General features: G+C 43.7%; 1 protein-coding gene across 1 annotated transcript in view; it reads right to left on the reverse strand.

The window, feature by feature from the left end:
- Positions 1-14,243, reverse strand: part of Tet (tet methylcytosine dioxygenase-like) — a 129,419-nt gene extending 115,176 nt beyond the window's left edge. Inside the window, exon 1 of the mRNA XM_076393638.1 lies at positions 13,042-14,243. Within this exon, the coding sequence (XP_076249753.1) occupies positions 13,042-14,151 (1,110 nt within the window). The 5' untranslated portion in view covers positions 14,152-14,243. The remainder of the gene's footprint in view (positions 1-13,041) is intronic.
- Positions 14,244-18,554: the final 4,311 nt, after the last annotated feature.

An 18,554-nucleotide genomic window follows, 5' to 3' on the forward strand; every position in this document is an offset into this window, starting at 1 on the left:
TCCGCTTCGAGCGAGAAGCGCCGCGCAATGACTGCCGTCCTTTAAAATTGGATTCCTGAATAGCATTACGTCGAACTTATTGTGCCCGACAGGGGTTCTCAACCGCTTCCATTCGCCCTCGGCAGCGGGCCGACTTTCGGCGAGAAAGATTCGACTCGTTCGAGAGAAATGGAAGACTGGCGCAAGAGGTTCGGAACTGTTGTGTTTCTGCGATATGGAGTGTAATTGGAGGCCGCAGGGGTTCTCAAAGAATTTTGTGCGTATGCATCAGTGGCAATTTTTGTTACAGAAGTCTGCTTCAGCTGAGAAAATAATCGATTCTGAGGGCCGAGGCTTGAGAAGGTTGTACACAATTTTTTTCCACAGGGGCTCTCAACCACTTGTACCTGCATTCAGAGTAAATTTTTCTTATGTGAGAAAACAATTGATTTTGAGGGTCAGTACTCAGCGAAACTGTACATAATTTTCCTTCGATAAAAAATTGTTTCTTGTCAGGGGTTCTCAATATCCCTCCACAGACATGACTAGACTTACTGCAGGTAGTATCTTACTTAAGAAAAAGCAAATTCTATTTAACTCTCCGAGAAAATGATTTTTTCCTCCAGTCTCTATTGAACAGCAGGGGTTCTCAAACCTCAGATACAAGCATAAATTCAATATATCACTCTGCAATTTTCTTTTTTCATTCTTCTATTGTCCACTCTGACAAGACTCTATCTGTGACGTCGAACGTCAGTGTAATTGTGTAACTCGTTATCCAAATACGAAGACAAATATCATTATTGACAGCGGTAATTAAGATTCGCCCCGAGAAGAATACCGAGAAGAACGATATCTCCCTGATGAATAATGGTAATTGAGATTTATTCGAACAAGGGAAATGTGAAGAACGATAGCACCGAGGAATGTTGTTTTTTATGCCAGACTTTTAGTTTTAGACTGCAAAGTTAAACGAACCATTTCGCAACGATAGAATCCATTCTTCAGCCCTTAGTTTCCATTCGATCCAAGCTGCTCAATAACACAATATTTTCTCAAACGAAAAATAGCGGGAATTCATAATCAATTACCTAAGTACAAATCCCACAATAACTCTCCACCTACAAATTACACAAAGCCAAGTCCACAACAATGTCCCAACCTCCTAAGTCTCCATCTCTAATCTCTACACCCTTCGCATGGCCATCCATGATCTCCACTCTTCATCAACAATTTCCCCAATTTCTGTACAAAAACCTTCGTCCCGTCTCATATCGCAAATTCGATTGCCTCTGCTTGCTCGCCGAAAGAGCCGATATCGTTCAGATTTATCTCGCGTTACAGGAATCTAATTAGCGGTCGAAAGCAGATGGCGGTTCGAATTTCGAAGGGCACGTCGCGAGCCTCCGAATCCGTGCACGGCGGAAATCTCGCAACGAGATCTGCTCCTCTTTGATTCGCCATCTGCCGACTGGCCCGTGAGCCTGCTCCTATTTGCGAAACTGGTTAATGTCAATAGATCTCGTCCTTGCTCGCGTTCGGTTCGTCGGGCTTTAATTTTCGTTAATCCTGAGATACACGCGCGTGTGCGTGCGGCGGTATCGTGCGTGTCTATGCAGGCACATAGGCAGACGGACGCAGGACACGCACAGTGGCAGCGGCGGTCGCGCGTATCGATCGAGCACGACCGACGCGACCGTTTTTCGATTCGTCGAAGCGAGCGAGCCTCTGAATCCCAGGGACGCGTGTGCTACACCAGAACGAATTCGTGCCGACGCCCGGCCATTTCTCGCATTGCTTACAGAGCATCTGTCGCTTCAAGTACATCTGCTCGCGTTTAAATGGAGAGCCTTTCCCGATAATCTTTATGCGCCCTGGCGAAGGAGCCGTGCCCAGTCGCGAATTTGAGGACGCTTCCACGCAACCCGAGATGAACTGGTTCGGGAGCAGGCTTCAAAGAGTGGAACGAATTTTTATTGGCAACTGTGGCGAATGGATTGGGGCTCTTTTTAGACTTTTATTTTTGAGAGACCTGGAATGTCTCAGGATTTCTGCTTTTCTACCTTTCTGATTTTTAGATATTCAAAAATTCAAAATTACGAAATTTCAAATATTCAAAGCCAAGTAGAACACGACTATTTTATGTGCATTTTATGTCTGAATGTGTTATGTATTACGATGTAGTTTGAACGTCTTGAAAATATCCGACAGCGTACGTCTTAGACTTCTGAAATTTACGTCCATAAAACGTCTTAAAAACACGCTACATGGATGTCTTAAAGACATCTATATCTTGTCTGAATATCTTGTAGACGTAATATGGATATCTATAAAACGTCTTATGAATGTCTTTTAAGATATCCTAAAGACTCTAATTTGTAAATCGAACGTTTTAAAGACGTCTTTTGGACACTTTTTTAACTTTATTGGATGCCTTTAAAACGTCTTTAAAACGTCTCTGTGTAATATAGAAATCTTCAATTCTATAAATTTTTAAATTTCGCAATTTTCATATTTTGAAATATTAAAATTTTTTAATTCTAAAATATTCAAATATTCCACTACCCTAATACTGAAACTTTTAACCAAATATTCAAATATTCAAAGTTTCAAACCACGAAATATTCAAATCTTCAATTGCTCAAACGTTTAGACTTCTCTTAAACTGTTAAATATCCAAGTGTTTAAACACCTATTCAAATTTCAAGACACTGAAGACACATCTCGAAATATCTGAGTTTTGTACACTGAAATTCTGAAATGCATACGCGCACAATCGAACCGCCAATGCACTTTCCCAACCCTCCAGCCGCAACTAGGAAATCGTTCATCGAGCGACGATGCGTAGGCGAGGTCGTTCGCGCGGAATCGTTTAGATCTCGACGCGACACCTCGATCGCGGTGAGAGCTAACAACCACGAAAAGTGGATTTCACACTCGGCTGATGAAGGCAGTCGTTCCCGAGCGTGCTTCTACAAGGGCGGAATTCCTTTTCGGATGGTAGCTGGGGGTCGATCGTTACTCGCGCGATTTCGCTGTCGCGACGACGACGTTCCCGCGCGCGCCTTCCTCCGCCGTGGAAATCAAGTTTTCCACTTTCCCTCTGGGCGAAACCTTTTACAGAACGGGAACGGGGGGAGCAGCGAGACGGAATGGTCGAAGGAGAAAGAGGCGGGGAGACGTCTGACAATTTACCCAAATTTTAATCGAGCCAATTGAATTGGAGCCAAGCAATCGACTTTTCTACTTTTCCACGCCACAGCGCTGAGAGACGTACACTGCCTAACTATGGGGAAAAGCAGTATCCACTTGAAATATTTTACCACTGTTTTCCACTAAAACAAGATGAGAAATGTTCAAAATTGTCCAAGAATGCAAGAAGCTTAATTTCAGATTTTTCTGTGGGTACTGTTTTTGTCTATAGTTGGATAGTACAGGTATCTTAGGTGTATTTCAGAGAGATGTGATGATTTGAATTGATGTGGTTAAACTTTGCATGAAAGGTAGGAGAAATTAAAAATAGTGATTGGTTGTGATTGTGGAGAGGAGCTCAATGCTCCATCTGCAAATGCACTGCACTTGATAAAAATAATTGTATAATAAAAAGTTCAAGAATTGTGAAAAATAGGAAGAACGTGAAAGTTTGAATATTAAAGCATAGGAAAATTAGCAAATAAATTCGAAGGCTCAAACATAAGAAAATTCATCAAACTTGAAAGTTCGAATATTAAAAAAAGGTAAATACATGATAGACATTTCAAATGTTGCGCAAAATGAACCACGATTGCGAAAGATTGTACCATCTTCCGAAAGAAAAGAGCGGAAAGAGCGACAAGGGCGTGCAGTAAGTCAGATCCAAGTGTAGGAAACAGAGGGTGGAAGAGGTTCTCAGTTGCGAAACGTTTTATCGTCGCAGGGTCAGGAAGTGGTACGAAGTTTTCGACTTCCTACGCTCGATCGATCCCTCGTGCCCCAGGCTAGCTCTCAATATCCATTATTACGACAAAATACATAGTCGCGCGGGCGCACGATGTTCCCTTCCGCCAACGAAAAAACCACCGGCGAGCAACGTGCGCGACGTCACGTCGGAAACGCGCTGTAATCGCTCGCTTCGTTTGCCCTGCTCCACGCGATCCAATTTGTCACCGAAATCGACTTCTCGTCCCGCCACGCGGCTCGCGCGACCGTTTAATACCACTTTCGCTATCGCTTCCATCGACGCTGTTCGATCTCTGATGGGGACCTCGAAAGCTGGGCGAAATTGGTCGGGTTGGGACTTTAATTAATAATTGCAATTATTGGTTCAATTTCTTGGCAGTCCTCCATGGGCTCGTTTATGTTTAATGGAGTTGGCTCTTTATTCAGTGGTTTTATTTGCGATAAATATTGCGCAGTGATTGTCCCACGTGGTTGAGAATTTAGATGCTTGGTTGAACGATGAATGAATTTTTGTTGTAAAGGAGTGAATACTAGTTTGAATTGTAAACATCTCAATTTTCAAATGTTCAATATTTCAGGTAGATATTTCAATTGTGAAGCATTCACATTTAAAAATATTCAAGATTCTGAATATTCAACATTTCAATGTATTTTGAGTATTCAACGTTGCAAAGGCTTAAGTTTCTATAGTCCCCAATTTTCAAATATTCAAATTTTGAAATATTCTAATTCTCAAATTTTCAAATCTTGAAATATTCAAATTTTCAAATATTCTAATTCTCAAATTTTCAAATCTTGAAATATTCAAATTTTCAAATATTCTAATTCTCAAATTTTCAAATCTTGAAATATTCAAATGTTCAAACATTCTGATATTCAAATATTCAAATATTCAAATATTCAATAATTTAAACTTTCAAATACGTGATATTTCAATGTCCATATTTTCAAATATTTAAATTCTCAGATAATCGAAATTTCAGTGTACAAATTTTCAAATACCCAAACCTCGAAACATTTAACTTCCCAAATACCCAAATTTTGAAACAGATACTCAATTTCCAATTTATCATTTAATTTATAATTATTTTCTATTCATTTCCAAATAAATAAAAATTTTCAATTTCATTTTTCTATCTTCTATTTATCGTTCAATTCAATATTTAAGTTTCACAACACTTCAAAATAAGTCAATTAATTGTATAACCAAACTCCACGTACCAAATTTCCCGCCCCTGGAACCTCAATCTCGCTACTCTCATCGAATAATCGCGATAGGGAGAGGAGGCGTTTCGCAGGTAATTCGCACGCTTAGGGATCGATTCGCGAAAGGGCTGTCCCCCTAGTCGGTACTTGGCTCCCGGCGATACGAATAATCGGCATCGGGCGGGCTTTTCGGTTCCGGTTTCTCGATAAATCGAAACTGTGCGAAGCCCGACAAAGTAGAAGACGCGGGAAAGAGGATCCGTCCGTGGCGACGAGTGTTCGGTTACGCAGCGACGCCGAGCCCCGTTGACGCCGCGCGTCCGGAGAACGTTTCAGCGAGCAAAGTCGCGGGCACACGTTCGCGAAACCGATAACCGCACGATGACCGGGCACAATTGACGGCTGCTCAGGGTTATCGGCCATCAGGCCAATCAACTCTGTCCCTCTACGTCGCGGGCAAAATAGAGACGTTTCCATGGCCTTGGAAAGAGCAGCTCGAAACACATTTTCATGGAAATTCAGTGGCTCGATTTTAACCCCTTCATTCTTTTCAACGAGTCTGACTCGTGGAGTTTTTGCAGGACCTTCGATGCCGATTACGCGGTAACGCGTGATGGGGAGGTTTCGTCAGTAACCGATCACGCACCATCGCGTGAGAGGTCTATGTTTGTTTAATGGGAGCTTTGTGGCTGGCAGTTTGGGATAGATACCTGTTTCAGGGAGGCAGTGAAGGTGATATTACGAAAGATAATTGTAGGTGAAGGGGTTAGTGGTGTGCAAAGTTTTGGTTTCTTTTGTTTTGTGTGGAGAAGGTATTACTTGGGAGCTCAGAAGTTGTCGATAAGACGTCACAGAGGAGGTGAAGGGTGCTCAGTTCGCTGTGAGTAGTAATAAGTGTGACCAATTCGGTCAGTAAGGGAAATTCGTGTGTGCCATCTTTGTGTGCTTCTCTGCGAGGCCAATAATATCTACTGACAACTTCTGAGCCACCAATAATAGTCTAGATAATGATTTCTGAAGAGTACAAGGAGTTCGACTGAATATCAGCACACTGGCTATAGACTTCAACTTATCGAGGCATAAAGTTGGAATGAACGTAACGTTATTGGAAAACTTGGACATATTTGTCCCATACATTATTTTGCCGAGACAAACATATTATATATAATAACAGATGCTACATAAACAACCACGAAAAAGTCTAGAACTCATCTACAAAAAGACTGAAATTCCCTAGTATTATAAAATACTCCATCATGACGTAAAACTAGATTCCTGGGGTCCTACTACAATACTCTTTAATATGACGTAGCGCTACGTTCGTAGGGTCCCACTACAATAGACTCTAATATACATCGCAGTACTACATTTCCAGCAGTCAGCTAAAATGATTCTGTCCTAGAATGACGTAGAACAACGTTACAGGCTGCCACAGTGTCGATAGAACTTCTATTGTGCATACAAGCTCTTCCTTCGCCCCGTATATACAAAAGAGCCGGCAATTCGCAGAGGCGCAAAAGGAGGCATCCGTTTGAAGATGATCGATAACGACGGTGTAAATCCATCATCGTGATTCACGTATCGCGTATAAATCTGACCATGAGTCATGGGCGGAGCGCGACAACCGTGCAGGTTTTCTGTGGGGCCACAAGTTGTCCACTCGGACCTGGCCGATTGTGTGGTCCCCACCGCGCGATCAACCCAGCTCCGCTCCGCCCATCCTATGCAGCAATTTCCAGCAATCCACTTGCAAACGCGTGTCCGCACCACCGGTTCGCGTAGGTCACGTAGAAACGAGGCAGCTTTCCCTGCGCCCTTGGCCTCTGACCGATCAATCGGGAAACGGGTGCCGAGCACCGCTGCATAGGGTGGCTGTCCCAATTTCTCTCAGTCATTACCACTCATTTTGCATCACGACTTTTCCTTAATTTCTATTTCAGTCAGTCGAGTTTCTGATACTCAAACAGTACATTCGTCTTTTAATATTTATTTTCAAATATAAACATAAATAGATACGCAATTTGTCTGTGTTGTTACCTAAAACGAAGTCCAAATTTCTTGTTAGAATTTTTTTTAATCGTAATTCTTTGTACAGTTTGTTCGATTTAAATGTCGTCTTCAAGTTCAACGTACCGCAGCATCGTAACCCAAACGCCAGCATTACGAAATCGTGATACGCGAGCGCCAAAGCGTCGAAATTACCCCTTTGAAAGCGACGAGTCTTCCACGATCCTATCTCTTTCTGAATCCCCGTCACGCGATTCTCGACGGGCACGTGTGAATCGCCCTGTCTCTCGTAACAACTGTAGCACGTAATGCCGCGCGTGAGCGGCGACGCGTCTTTCGTCGGTGGACGACCGATGATAACATCGTTCGCAAATCGTAACAACCTTGGCATAAAGACGCGCGGCGGCAGTCGATCAGCCGTTTCGCCTCCTAGGGACGATCCTCGGGGAGGTTCACGAGTATCGATCCAATCGAAGCGAAGCCCGCCAAGTGGCGAACGTTTTGAAGGGTCGAGCGGTGTCGGAGGGCGAAGGCAACGATGCCAATTGCGATGGTAATTAGGAAAGTGGCCTCTGTCGAAAATCTACGGCTGAAGTTGTCACGTTTTTTGTGCAGTTCAAGTTTACTGCATACATATATATTGTAGATTAATCGATGCATTGTAAGTCTGTTCTTGCGATTTAATTTTATTTCATAATTTCAATTTTTGAGGGACTGTAGCTATGATATAGTGTCTTTCTTAGTGGAAAATCTAGGGAACTGGAATTTTGTATTTATTTTTTAGGATAAATCAGTGCACCAAAGTCTTTAAGTAATAATTCCAATTTTTGTTGAAGGGTGAACTTAAGTCTAACTCACAATCACTTGAGGATCTAAAAGATGGGATTTCTATATTTACTTTGCAAGGCAAATCGGTCTATCAAGGTGTACTTAAATAATAATTTCAGTTTTGATTAGAAATACCCATTTATAAAGAACATTTCAGTTCAAAATACACAAACTTATAAAACCTAAGACTGTGTCTCCTCGTTCCATCCCCAGAGTTTCCAACAAAAGCAGAACAAGAGTTATTTTTCTTAGAAACCCCTCACAATCTCCACCCAAAGCAAAATAACGAGCAGATATAATGCCTCATATAAACACGACAAGATATCCTAATAGCCCATATCCTAAGCCTCGAACATGCCCGCCGACAGAAATCCAGAATAATACTAACAGGCTGATTAAATCACGAACAATTTGGGAGACGCCCCACTAAGGGCGAGAGTTCAAGTCAACAAGGACACTCGATGTCCCGGAAACGGTCGAAGGGTGGAAGGACGAGTCGAATGGGTGGAATGCTTCCCTTGGCGGGGTTGAACGGGAACCGGGTCAGAACAGCGAGAAAGGCGATAAAAATTGGGGCATCGCGGGGCGGATGGCCTCTCGACGGCAGGTGTACGATGAACTCGAGGGTGGGCTCCTCTCTCGCGAGGCAGAAAGACAGCGGGGGCGAGCTTTCCCTCGGGATAAAGAGGGTGTTAAGATCTGCAGGGGTGTGGGTTGTTGTGACGGCGAGCCTCTACGCGCCGGGTCTTCGACTCGTGCCCATCTATCATCCGCAGCCTCTCTTCACGTTTTTCCACCCTGAACGCGATCTCTGTGCCATCGAACCATCGTCCACGTGCCGCTGGAGAACTACGAAATACCTCGGCCACGTGGAACGTTCTTATTGCAGATTCGGGGAAAATAGGGTAAAGGGGCGTTGTTACTGTGTTGGAAACTGTTACTGTGCTTTGCAGAGATTTTATATGGAAAGGGTAGTAATGAGTTTAGGCACAGTAACAGGGTCTCTTTATTTTTCCTGAATCTACAGTAGAGATATTCCACGTGACAGAGGGATTTTGTAGTTTAGATTGATTTTATATGGAAAGCTTAATAATAGGTTCAGGCATAGTAAGTCTCTTATCCTATTTTTCCTAAATATGCAATGAGAATATTCCTCGTGGTAGAGGTATTTCGTAGTTTACATAGATTTTATATGGAAAGCAAAGTAATGGGTTCTGGCACAGTATTTACATAGATTTATGTAGAAAGAATAGAAATAGGTTCAGGAACAGTAACACGGTCTCTTACCCTACTTTTCCTAAATATGTAATGAGAATATTCCATATAGAAGTATTTTTTAGTTTACATAAATGTTATATGGAAAACACAGTAATGAGATCAGACAGCAATGGGGCCTCTTACCCCAAAGGAAAAGTGAAACGAGCCTGATAATATTGAATATTTGGAATTTAGAAAAGGCGGGAAATTAGAATCTTTGAAAACTGAGAGAAACTTAGGAATTTGAATATTAGAATATATGAAATTTTAGGAATTTAAAAATGAGGCAAGGATGTAAATTTGAATACCTACTGGAGTATTTGGAATTTTGGATATCTTGTTAAGTATAAAATAAAAAGTAATTTAGATACTTAAGCATACTGAAGCACTTAAGTCTTTCTGAAAGTATACGAGCACAATTTGTAGCCAGAAATTCCATTAAAGCATAAACGCTAATTTTCCAGATTTTTCTGAATATTCATACACTAGAATTGTCCTGTTAGCAAGCCGTCTGCCGCCTGGCAATTCCGTTCTATCGCAATTACGGTCACCCGAGGCCAGACGTCGCATCCCCGTTTTAATAGGGCGTAAAAAGGAGAAGAACTTAGCATAATCGTCCGTCAGGATCATAATGGAGCGAGAACGGGTAAGGTGAGCCAGCGATATCGTGACAGGGTCGCGAGTGACCGATCGACTTGGAGAGAATCGCATATTATTTTCAGTGGACAGGCTATCATCGAGCGGAACAACAATTTTCTCGTTTAATCGCGGCTCATCACGAGATGCGGTCTCTGCCTACGCGCGGCTGTCCGTGAAAGTCACGATAATAGCTGTCAGTGACTCACTTAAGGTCAGCTCGGAAAGCGGCGCGATAAAGTCGGGATGAGAGACGCGACGATCGAGTGTGCGACCATGTCACCATCTGATACATCCTCGGTGCAATTTTATTTGCTGCTTCAATCGATGTAGCATCGCGATTCCGTACCAAGAGGTAACGAGTCTATAGAGTGCCAGAGACAGGATAAAGACTTTCGGAGATTACTGTACAGTAATAGTTGATGTTGCTGAATACTGAAGACACCATGGAAGGTTTCAATTTTTTAATACAAATTTGTCAAATTTTTTAGTGGGAGAGTACACTTGTTTTCAAGAATTTAAATGTATCTACTAATGTTCAAATATTCAAATATTCATATATACAAAATGTCAAATGTTTCAATACCCAAATTTCCAAATTTGCTTCATTTACAAATCTCCAAAATTTCATATATTCTAATATTCAAGTTATCGAATATATCTTACTCTCAAATATTCTAAATTTCGTATATCTAGGTATTCCAATATTCAAATTCCTTAATTTCTCTCAATTGACTAAGGTACAAATGTCCAACCTTTCTCCAGCTCAATTCGAATATATCGAAATTCAATATATTCCAATATTCAATTTCCTAAACCTCTCACAATTTTCAAAGATCCTAATTTCCCGCCTTTCCAAAATTTCAAATATTCAATATCACCAAACTCATTCCCCTTTTCCTCTACTTTCAACTGTTCAAATATTCCACAACGTTAGATTTTGAAACATTCAACATCCCAAGTTTCCAGGCGTCAAATGCACCAAAACTGAGATACACAAGTTTCCAAATATTCAAAAATTCACGTATCCAAATATCTCCACCAGAGTCTCTACCAACATACACAACTCGACCAATTCTCCATCCCGCCAAAGGCTCCCCAAAACCCTATCGTCACGCTACTGTGGCTCCAACAAAGAGAGTCGAGCAACGAGGCGGAATATCCTCGGCAGAGTGAAAGAAAGTTTCGAGATAAAGTCCCGATGCGCGATCGATTCGTCGTCGTTTCTCGGTTTCCTTGGTACCGAGGAAAATAGTTGGGCGTCGAGAACGAATCGATTCGTCTTAATTGTCAGGCGCGAGCGTTTATCGCGGCGCGCGGGGCGAGGTGTTGGGCCTGTATCGGACGGCAAACAACACGTTTGTTTCTGAACGAGCCGCGGTTCGATACGCGATTATTATGACCCGCGACGAGCCTTGAACTTGCCCTACGATAAGCCGAGCTGCTTACGAGCCCGACACGGCTGTTTGCGCGCTGCGAACACTCGCCTCGTTCCGTGCACGTACAGGCACGCTCGCCCACACACACAGCGGACGCGTTGCCTCGCGACTTTGCCATTAAATTGACTCGCGTCGCGGGTACAACGACCCCGCGTTTGCTTCGTGTTTCCGAAACGAGCGCCGCGCGGATCGTTCGCTTTATGCCCGATCGTTTCGATCCTGGCTCGTGCGTAACGATTCTTGGGAACGACGGACCTCTGGAACGTGACGCGCGCGGATTTTCATACTGTTTCTACGGAGCGGGATCCTGTTTCAGCGAGAGGAATTGCTGGCGATTTGTTGAGAGGGAAGAGTGTGTTAGGCTGATGGGAATGAAATTGTTTTGGGTCTCTGGACTTTGGCGATTGCGCAGAGAGGTGTGCTAGGGTCCTGGTTGAAACTCGTGGCTTGGTTCATGAGTTCATTTATGGACTCTTTAAATTGTCTGATATTTGTACTAATTTTAGTAATATTTTGAAGATATTCAAATAAATAGGAATAATATGTTGAAGCTCCTAGTAGTTATTTTTTCTCTGACAAGGTTAAGTAATAGGATGCAGTAGAAGGTTTGAAGTATTTTGTAAACCTAGTGAAATACTATATAACTAATTCTTCCATAGTAAATTCCTTTAGCATCTCAAAAATTTAATTTTCTGTGATCCTCAGAATGAATTAAAATATTACCTCGTCCGAGTGATCCTACCATAAGGAACTAATTTTTCTTCTAATAATCATTTCTACAACCCTCATTAACGCTACCCAGAATTCACTATTTCAATATACCTATCCCACTAATTTAAGAAAAATTTTCAAAAATTGAGACGTTGTTCTTCGACGATTTTTCCAAACTGTAGAAATCTAGATGATCTTTTAATAATAAAAATTCAGAGAATTCGATGAGAACATTTGCGTACAACTCGTACACATCGCTATACATATAGCAGATGCAGGCGAGCAACCGAACAGCCAGCCAGCGAACCATCCGACGAGCCAGTCAACCCACCAACCCCCTATTCAATGTCGCTACAATAATAAACCACCTCGGTTATCTGTATTTCTGTATTTCCCTCTGGGATTCTCGGCACATTCAGGCATCGGGGCCAAGTTCAGGCTCTATATATACGCGGCGTTCTATAACGCCGGCTGCGCCAGTGTTTATCCTACCCTACCATCGCCCCGCGGTCCACACCCTTTCCCTACTTGCGCGTAGTACACACCGATGCACCTGGGGATTTTCACGAATTTCGACCGAACGACCGCGACCCCGATGTCGCGCGTCACCCCGATACGCCCGAGTTCGTTTCCCGCGCGAGTTTCACTATCGTTTCCAGCGACACGAGCTTTTTCACTGACTCTTCAGGAGGCGCGAGAGAGATGAAATGTAGATCGTAGGTTAATTTCAGTTTGGGTGAACGACTATCTAAAGATGATGTTGAAAATTTAAATGGATAGAGTAGGAGATCTGATTACTGTGCCTCAGTGTATTACTGTACTTGATATAAAATCTGATTTTATATACATGATTATATATAAATTGAATTTTATATAAAGTCTATAGGATTCCATGTAAAATATAGAAAGCACAGTAATAGGATCTCTTATCCTATCTAAAAATTGAAGTAGGTAGGTTGAAAATGTTCCTCCCAATTTTTCCTTCCCAAGTCCTGAAACCTCCCCCTGGAAGGTAAAAGTAAAAACAAAAGCAACTGACCTTCTTCTCGGTAAGCTTCTCGCACCGCCTCATCTTGCATATCTGATGGCTCTTATCATTCCTGCACGGCGCGCAGTCGCCGCAGTTGTCCTTGCGTTGGCACCCGATGCACTCTCCGCACCTCTTGCGCTTCTTCTTCGCCGGCTTATCGCTGAGCCCGCCGTCCCCATCGGCATCGGCCATGCCGCCTCCGAGATGATGAGGCCCTCTGTTCGCGGTCGACGAAACAGCGGCCACCTGACCAGAGCTCTCGACGTTCCCAGCCCCAGCGCTGTCCTCGGACTCCATCGAGCCAGCGCGTATTTTTCTGCGCTCCTTCTTCCTCCCATCGATGCCGATGGGCCTGGACGTCGGGGACGAGTCGAGCACCGTGGACATCGGGTTCTGGAAGTTGGCGTGGTGGAGTTGCGGGTACTCGGGCTTCACCACCGTCAGCACCGTGTGGTGAGGGTGTCCAGGTGGCGGCGGCGGGAACGCCTGGACGGGGCTGGAGCCCAGCAGTTGGATGTGCCTCTCGTCGAGTAGCTGCTGCTGCAGAGCGGGAACCTCGCGGGCCTGGACGGGCGCCGGCACCAGGGGGTAGCCCACGCTGCCCCTGTGCGGGTGGGGCGCTGGCAGCGGCGTGCCCAGGGTGTGGAAGCTGGGCAGCCCCACCGCCGAGGTGACAGGCGGCGAGTGGGATATCGAGGCTGGCGACAACGGCGTCAGCGCCGTCAGCTGCGGCTCCGCCTCGCTGGGCGCCGTGAACTGGCTCGCGAAGCTCGGGAGACCTTCGCCGCCAGGCGGTCCTCCGCCTCCGGCGTTCTTCGACTCCCAGGGCCTGTACTGGCTCGCGAGCACCACCTCGCCCCGCGAGTCGATCAGTCGTCCCGTCAGTCCTTCGTAGTAGTCCCACGAGGAGGTCAGCCCCAGGCCGACGTCCTGGGAGTGGAGGGTTGTCAGTGTCGTCGAGCTGTCCATCGCGTTGTCCCCCGCGAAGCTGCTGAACGGGGGCAGGTGACGCGCCGGGTCACCCGGACCCACCGAGTTCGGCGAGGTCGCGACCGCCGCCGGAGGGCTGCCTGCTACCCTCTCGGTGGCGACGACCTCCTTCGTTACCTCGGCGCTCATCTTCCCCGCCACGTCATCGCGACTCGAGCCCCCTGCGAGCAGGAGGTCGCGATACCGATAGTGTCGATCGTTCCTGGGTCAGCTGGTTGATTCCTGCTTCGACGAAACGGGCGATCACCCCCTCTAATCACGGGGGATCGTTGGTTGTAGGTGCAGCTAGTTATAGCTGCCTCGAGTGGCCGCTTGTTGCGGGGATTATCTGGCGTGGATGCGAGCTGAAGGCTGGTTGGCACCCTGGCAGCGTGGCATCTGGGGAAGAGTGGCGATTGTTTCGATGCGGAAGGATCGATGGATGGTTCTTCCTTGGTTGGCGTTTGATTGCTTCTGTGCTGGTGTCCTGAGAATTTGTTGTTGTACCTTGGTTCGAGTTTTGTATCTCTCCCTCTCTCTCGCTCGTCTTCACTCTCTCACTCTTTCTCTCTCTCTCTCTCGCGTTCTCAATGATTCTTCTACTCCCTCTCTCTATAACTCTATTTCTGTCGTTTGTACTCAACAGGTTTAGGCTACGAAATGAAGTAGATCGGTTTCTCTGGGAGTGAATTTGTGTGCGCGAGCCCCCCGCGGTCGATTCTGTCTCTTCTCGCTTTGGATGGGACTTCGGTGGACACTGCCCGCGTTTTTTCCTTGGCTTTTGTTAGAAGTTGATTCTGTTTATACTTAGTGCTTAATTACGGTAGAGGTGGCTACTAGCTTAGAAAAATGTTTGTCGGTCGGCTTTGTCCTTAATTAAAAATCTGAGAGGATCGCGGTCAGGTTCGTGGCGCTCCTCGCTTGGTTAGTTTGAGTATCGTTACTTGCTGAGTGATTAGTAGAAAAATGAAATGGTAGATTCTTTGGTTTACGGTCTTCCTCGTTTCCCCCCTTTTTGTCCTTTTCGCGCTGTATTTTATACTATTCTCGCTTATACGTACAACAATCGATTCTTTCGTTTCTACACGCGGCTCTGTCAACTTTGTTTCCCTTGTTCGTTTTCTCGATTTGGCACTGGCGGACTTTAACTTTTTTTTCTTCTTCTTCCTTTAATTCAGATATACTTTGTACACTAATTAGATACTATAGCTCTTAATCCTTTGTCTTCTTCTGAACTCTAAGCTCTTGGAATAACTCTCTTCTCTTCTCTTTCTTTCTATTCTTCTTCTTTCGTTCCTTTATGTCGATATAAACACACTAATTATTTTTTTTTCGCGCTTCGTAAGAAAATAGAAATCACTTGAGGTTAATGTGGCTTGTTAGAAGGCGGTTGATTTGTACGATCTGAAACAAAATCGAAATTTCACGTATTAGAAATAATTCATTTATGTATGTACACAATAAATAAATACTTTCATGCGTCTAGTCAAGTGTCTGCACGAGAGTCAAGATAAGAGAATATTTGTAAGAATATTGTCTTGTTCTTGAAAAATCTTGAAAATTTATATATTGTCTTGGCCTTGGTTGAAAGAATCTTCTATTGTCTTGATATTATATCCAATTGAAGATACAATTTGTTAAGTTAATTTTAAAACATAGTAAATTAATTATTTGATTTACAATTTATTTTCTATAATTACACATAAATATAACCAGCGCAAAGCAAGTTTTGTGAGTGTAATATATTTTTTAATAAAAACTTATACTATGGATTATGTCTAATTTTTATACTGTAGAATAATTAATGTCACAATAATTTTCCATAGTTAAGAGTTAAAATAATTAATGGCTTTATATATATACGAACAATATAAATCTAATAATTGAAAATTAACTGATATATAAATAACTAATAATTGTTTCCAAATAAATCATAAAAAATTTTTTAAAAAAAACTTAAAAAAGACTTAAAAAGACTTAAATAACTGTAAAAAAGATTGTCCAAGATTATTGACAACTTTGTCTTGAATTGTCTCATACATTGTATAAAGTAGTTCTGTATTGTTCTTGTCTTAAAATTCGAGATAAGACAATACAACAACAAGATTAATCTTGGAATCTCGTGCAGCACTACATACGTCATAAACTCTGATTCTATTAAACACCTCTTTATCTTTCTCTCCGAAGCATTCATACCACAAAATCCAGTCACTCCCATTCAAACTCCCCATCGATTTCAACGTCTCTAAAAAGGGCTGTATCAAACACTTCGACCAGCGATTCAATTATTTTCACTAATTATCATTTCCCCCGTCGCCGAAATCAAGAAGACGCTGACAGAAAATTAATTAGCGGGATTCGAGGGGGGGTCCGAAGAATCATTTCGAGATAAAGTAGACGAGAAGGCTCGCTCATTGAGTCCTCCCCTTTCTCCGTGGTCACGTGACGCGATCGTAAGCGAAAACGTGACACGCGACTACGTGGGAACGTGTCATAGACGTTACCATAACGTGACCATCGCCTAAGCCAAGGTTACTATTACGTTCGCCGTGTCTGCACACCTACTCGCTCGCTTTGATACCCGCGAATGTTGTGCCCTAGTCCCTGGACGGTTCATTCACGCCGCTCCGAGCGACCGACGATGGCTACGAGCTCGTCGCGTCCCACTCGTTCTACTCTCGCCAACCGGTTTTTCCACGATCGTAGTTTTTATTCACGGTTATTATCACCGACGAGCGTGAAGCTTATTACGCGCGTGATAGATGCGGGAAAATTGCTGGGAAGTAGGGTAATACAGATAGAGGAGGTTTCGAAGTAATTGATTGGGCTTTGGCGAGATGCTGGCTTTAGATTACTTTACGACTGATTAAAGTAATGCAATTTAGGTGCGTGCGTAAGGAGATAATTGTGGGAAATTTTGAAGAGGAAAAGAGATTGAGAATTCGTATGTGTAAAAGAGAAATTAGAGATATTAGAGACGATGTGTTCTAGGAAATCGGAGTAGGTAAAGGAATTTTGAAACGATTTTTGAAATTTGTAGGCTTGGAAATTTGAATGCTACATTTAAATTTTGTGGATTGAAATGCTTGAAAATTTGAATATTTATTTATATATATGCTGGGAATATTTAAAAATCTGAATATTCGGTGAACTGGAAATTTGAAAATTTAAATATTCGAAGGTTTGGAGATTTGAAAATTTGAATATTTGAAAATGTTGGATATTTCCACAGTGGAACGTTCAAATTTTAGGCAAACAAGTCTCTCCCGAATATAAGCCAAGTCTCTCTTGAACACCAATTTCTCAGCTTCTCTCCCCAAAAAATGGACGTACATAAATATCCACAGCTCACCCACGAAGCGTCTATAATAGCACAACTACTGACCCTCATACATATACCTCACAATATTTCCACCATAATTACCATCTCATTACTCAACTATTACCACCCAATCTGATCACTATCTCCACTCCCAATCACTACCATTCTGTACGCCAAGAAACCCCCGGGACCACCCCAAAACCAGGCATGAAGTCGACCGAGCCACGATCTTTCCCGCTGGAAAAGGGAAAAAAGAAGAAACTATTACACAGCTAACGAACGTTTATTTCAACGCTCGACGTCCCTACTCCCCCGCCATTTAATCGCTCCAGAGGGAGATCGGAATCAATTGCTCGACACGACGGGCATTGTTCGGAAGAGGTTCGAAGCCATCGTCGAAAACCGAGGCGACGCTGGTAGTCCGTGAGATATCGACCGCCATTTAGGCCATCTCTCTTTCTCCCCTGGCCAGCGTCGCTCGCCCGTGTTCGTGTGTACATAGCACACCACGAACGAGCCGTGTGGCAGCGTAGATCTGCAGCACGCGCGCCCGTCGCTCGAATGCATCTACACGCGTTCGCCGCGCCGCTCGTCGATGCACATAGCGGCTGGGTACATAGAGCAACAGCTCTCGCTATCTCACGGACGCTTTTCGAGCGCCCGCGCGGGCAAAACTCTCTCTAATAGCTTTACAGCTGTGGCCGTCAGCCAGGGCTTTCGCTATCGTTGGAAACTTGCACTGTCGTTTGCCCGTGCACTTTCCCTTGCCGCGACGCGCGAATTAAACCGCGAACATCGCTGCCGCGACGCGACGGTCGCGTGCGTCGCGTTGCTGATGCAGACCTCGCGTCCTTGAGTCACTTCGTGGTGGAAAAGTTTGGCGAGGGCAGGGGAGAGGTTTGGTTTTGTGGATGATTGGGGTTGGGGGATCCTTTGAGGTAACTAAAAGAGATGAATGTTTAAATGTTGCATGTGTCTGCAATTGAAGTATCTGGCGGAGGTGAATATGCAGATGATGAAGTAACTGACTAGTATACATGGCTATCAGATTTGTAATACTATGTGTCAAATACCTGATAGAAGGAGTACCTAAATTCTAGGGACTTAATAAAAAGTAGTAGTCTAACATTCTAGAAACCTAATAGAAAAAAGGAGCCAAATGCTAAAGTACCCGATATAAAAGAGTACCTAAACTCGAAGTACCTGATAATAAGAGAGAGTACCTAAACTC

Source organism: Calliopsis andreniformis, chromosome 1 (assembly GCF_051401765.1).
Source record: "Calliopsis andreniformis isolate RMS-2024a chromosome 1, iyCalAndr_principal, whole genome shotgun sequence".
Lineage (NCBI taxonomy): Eukaryota > Metazoa > Arthropoda > Insecta > Hymenoptera > Andrenidae > Calliopsis > Calliopsis andreniformis.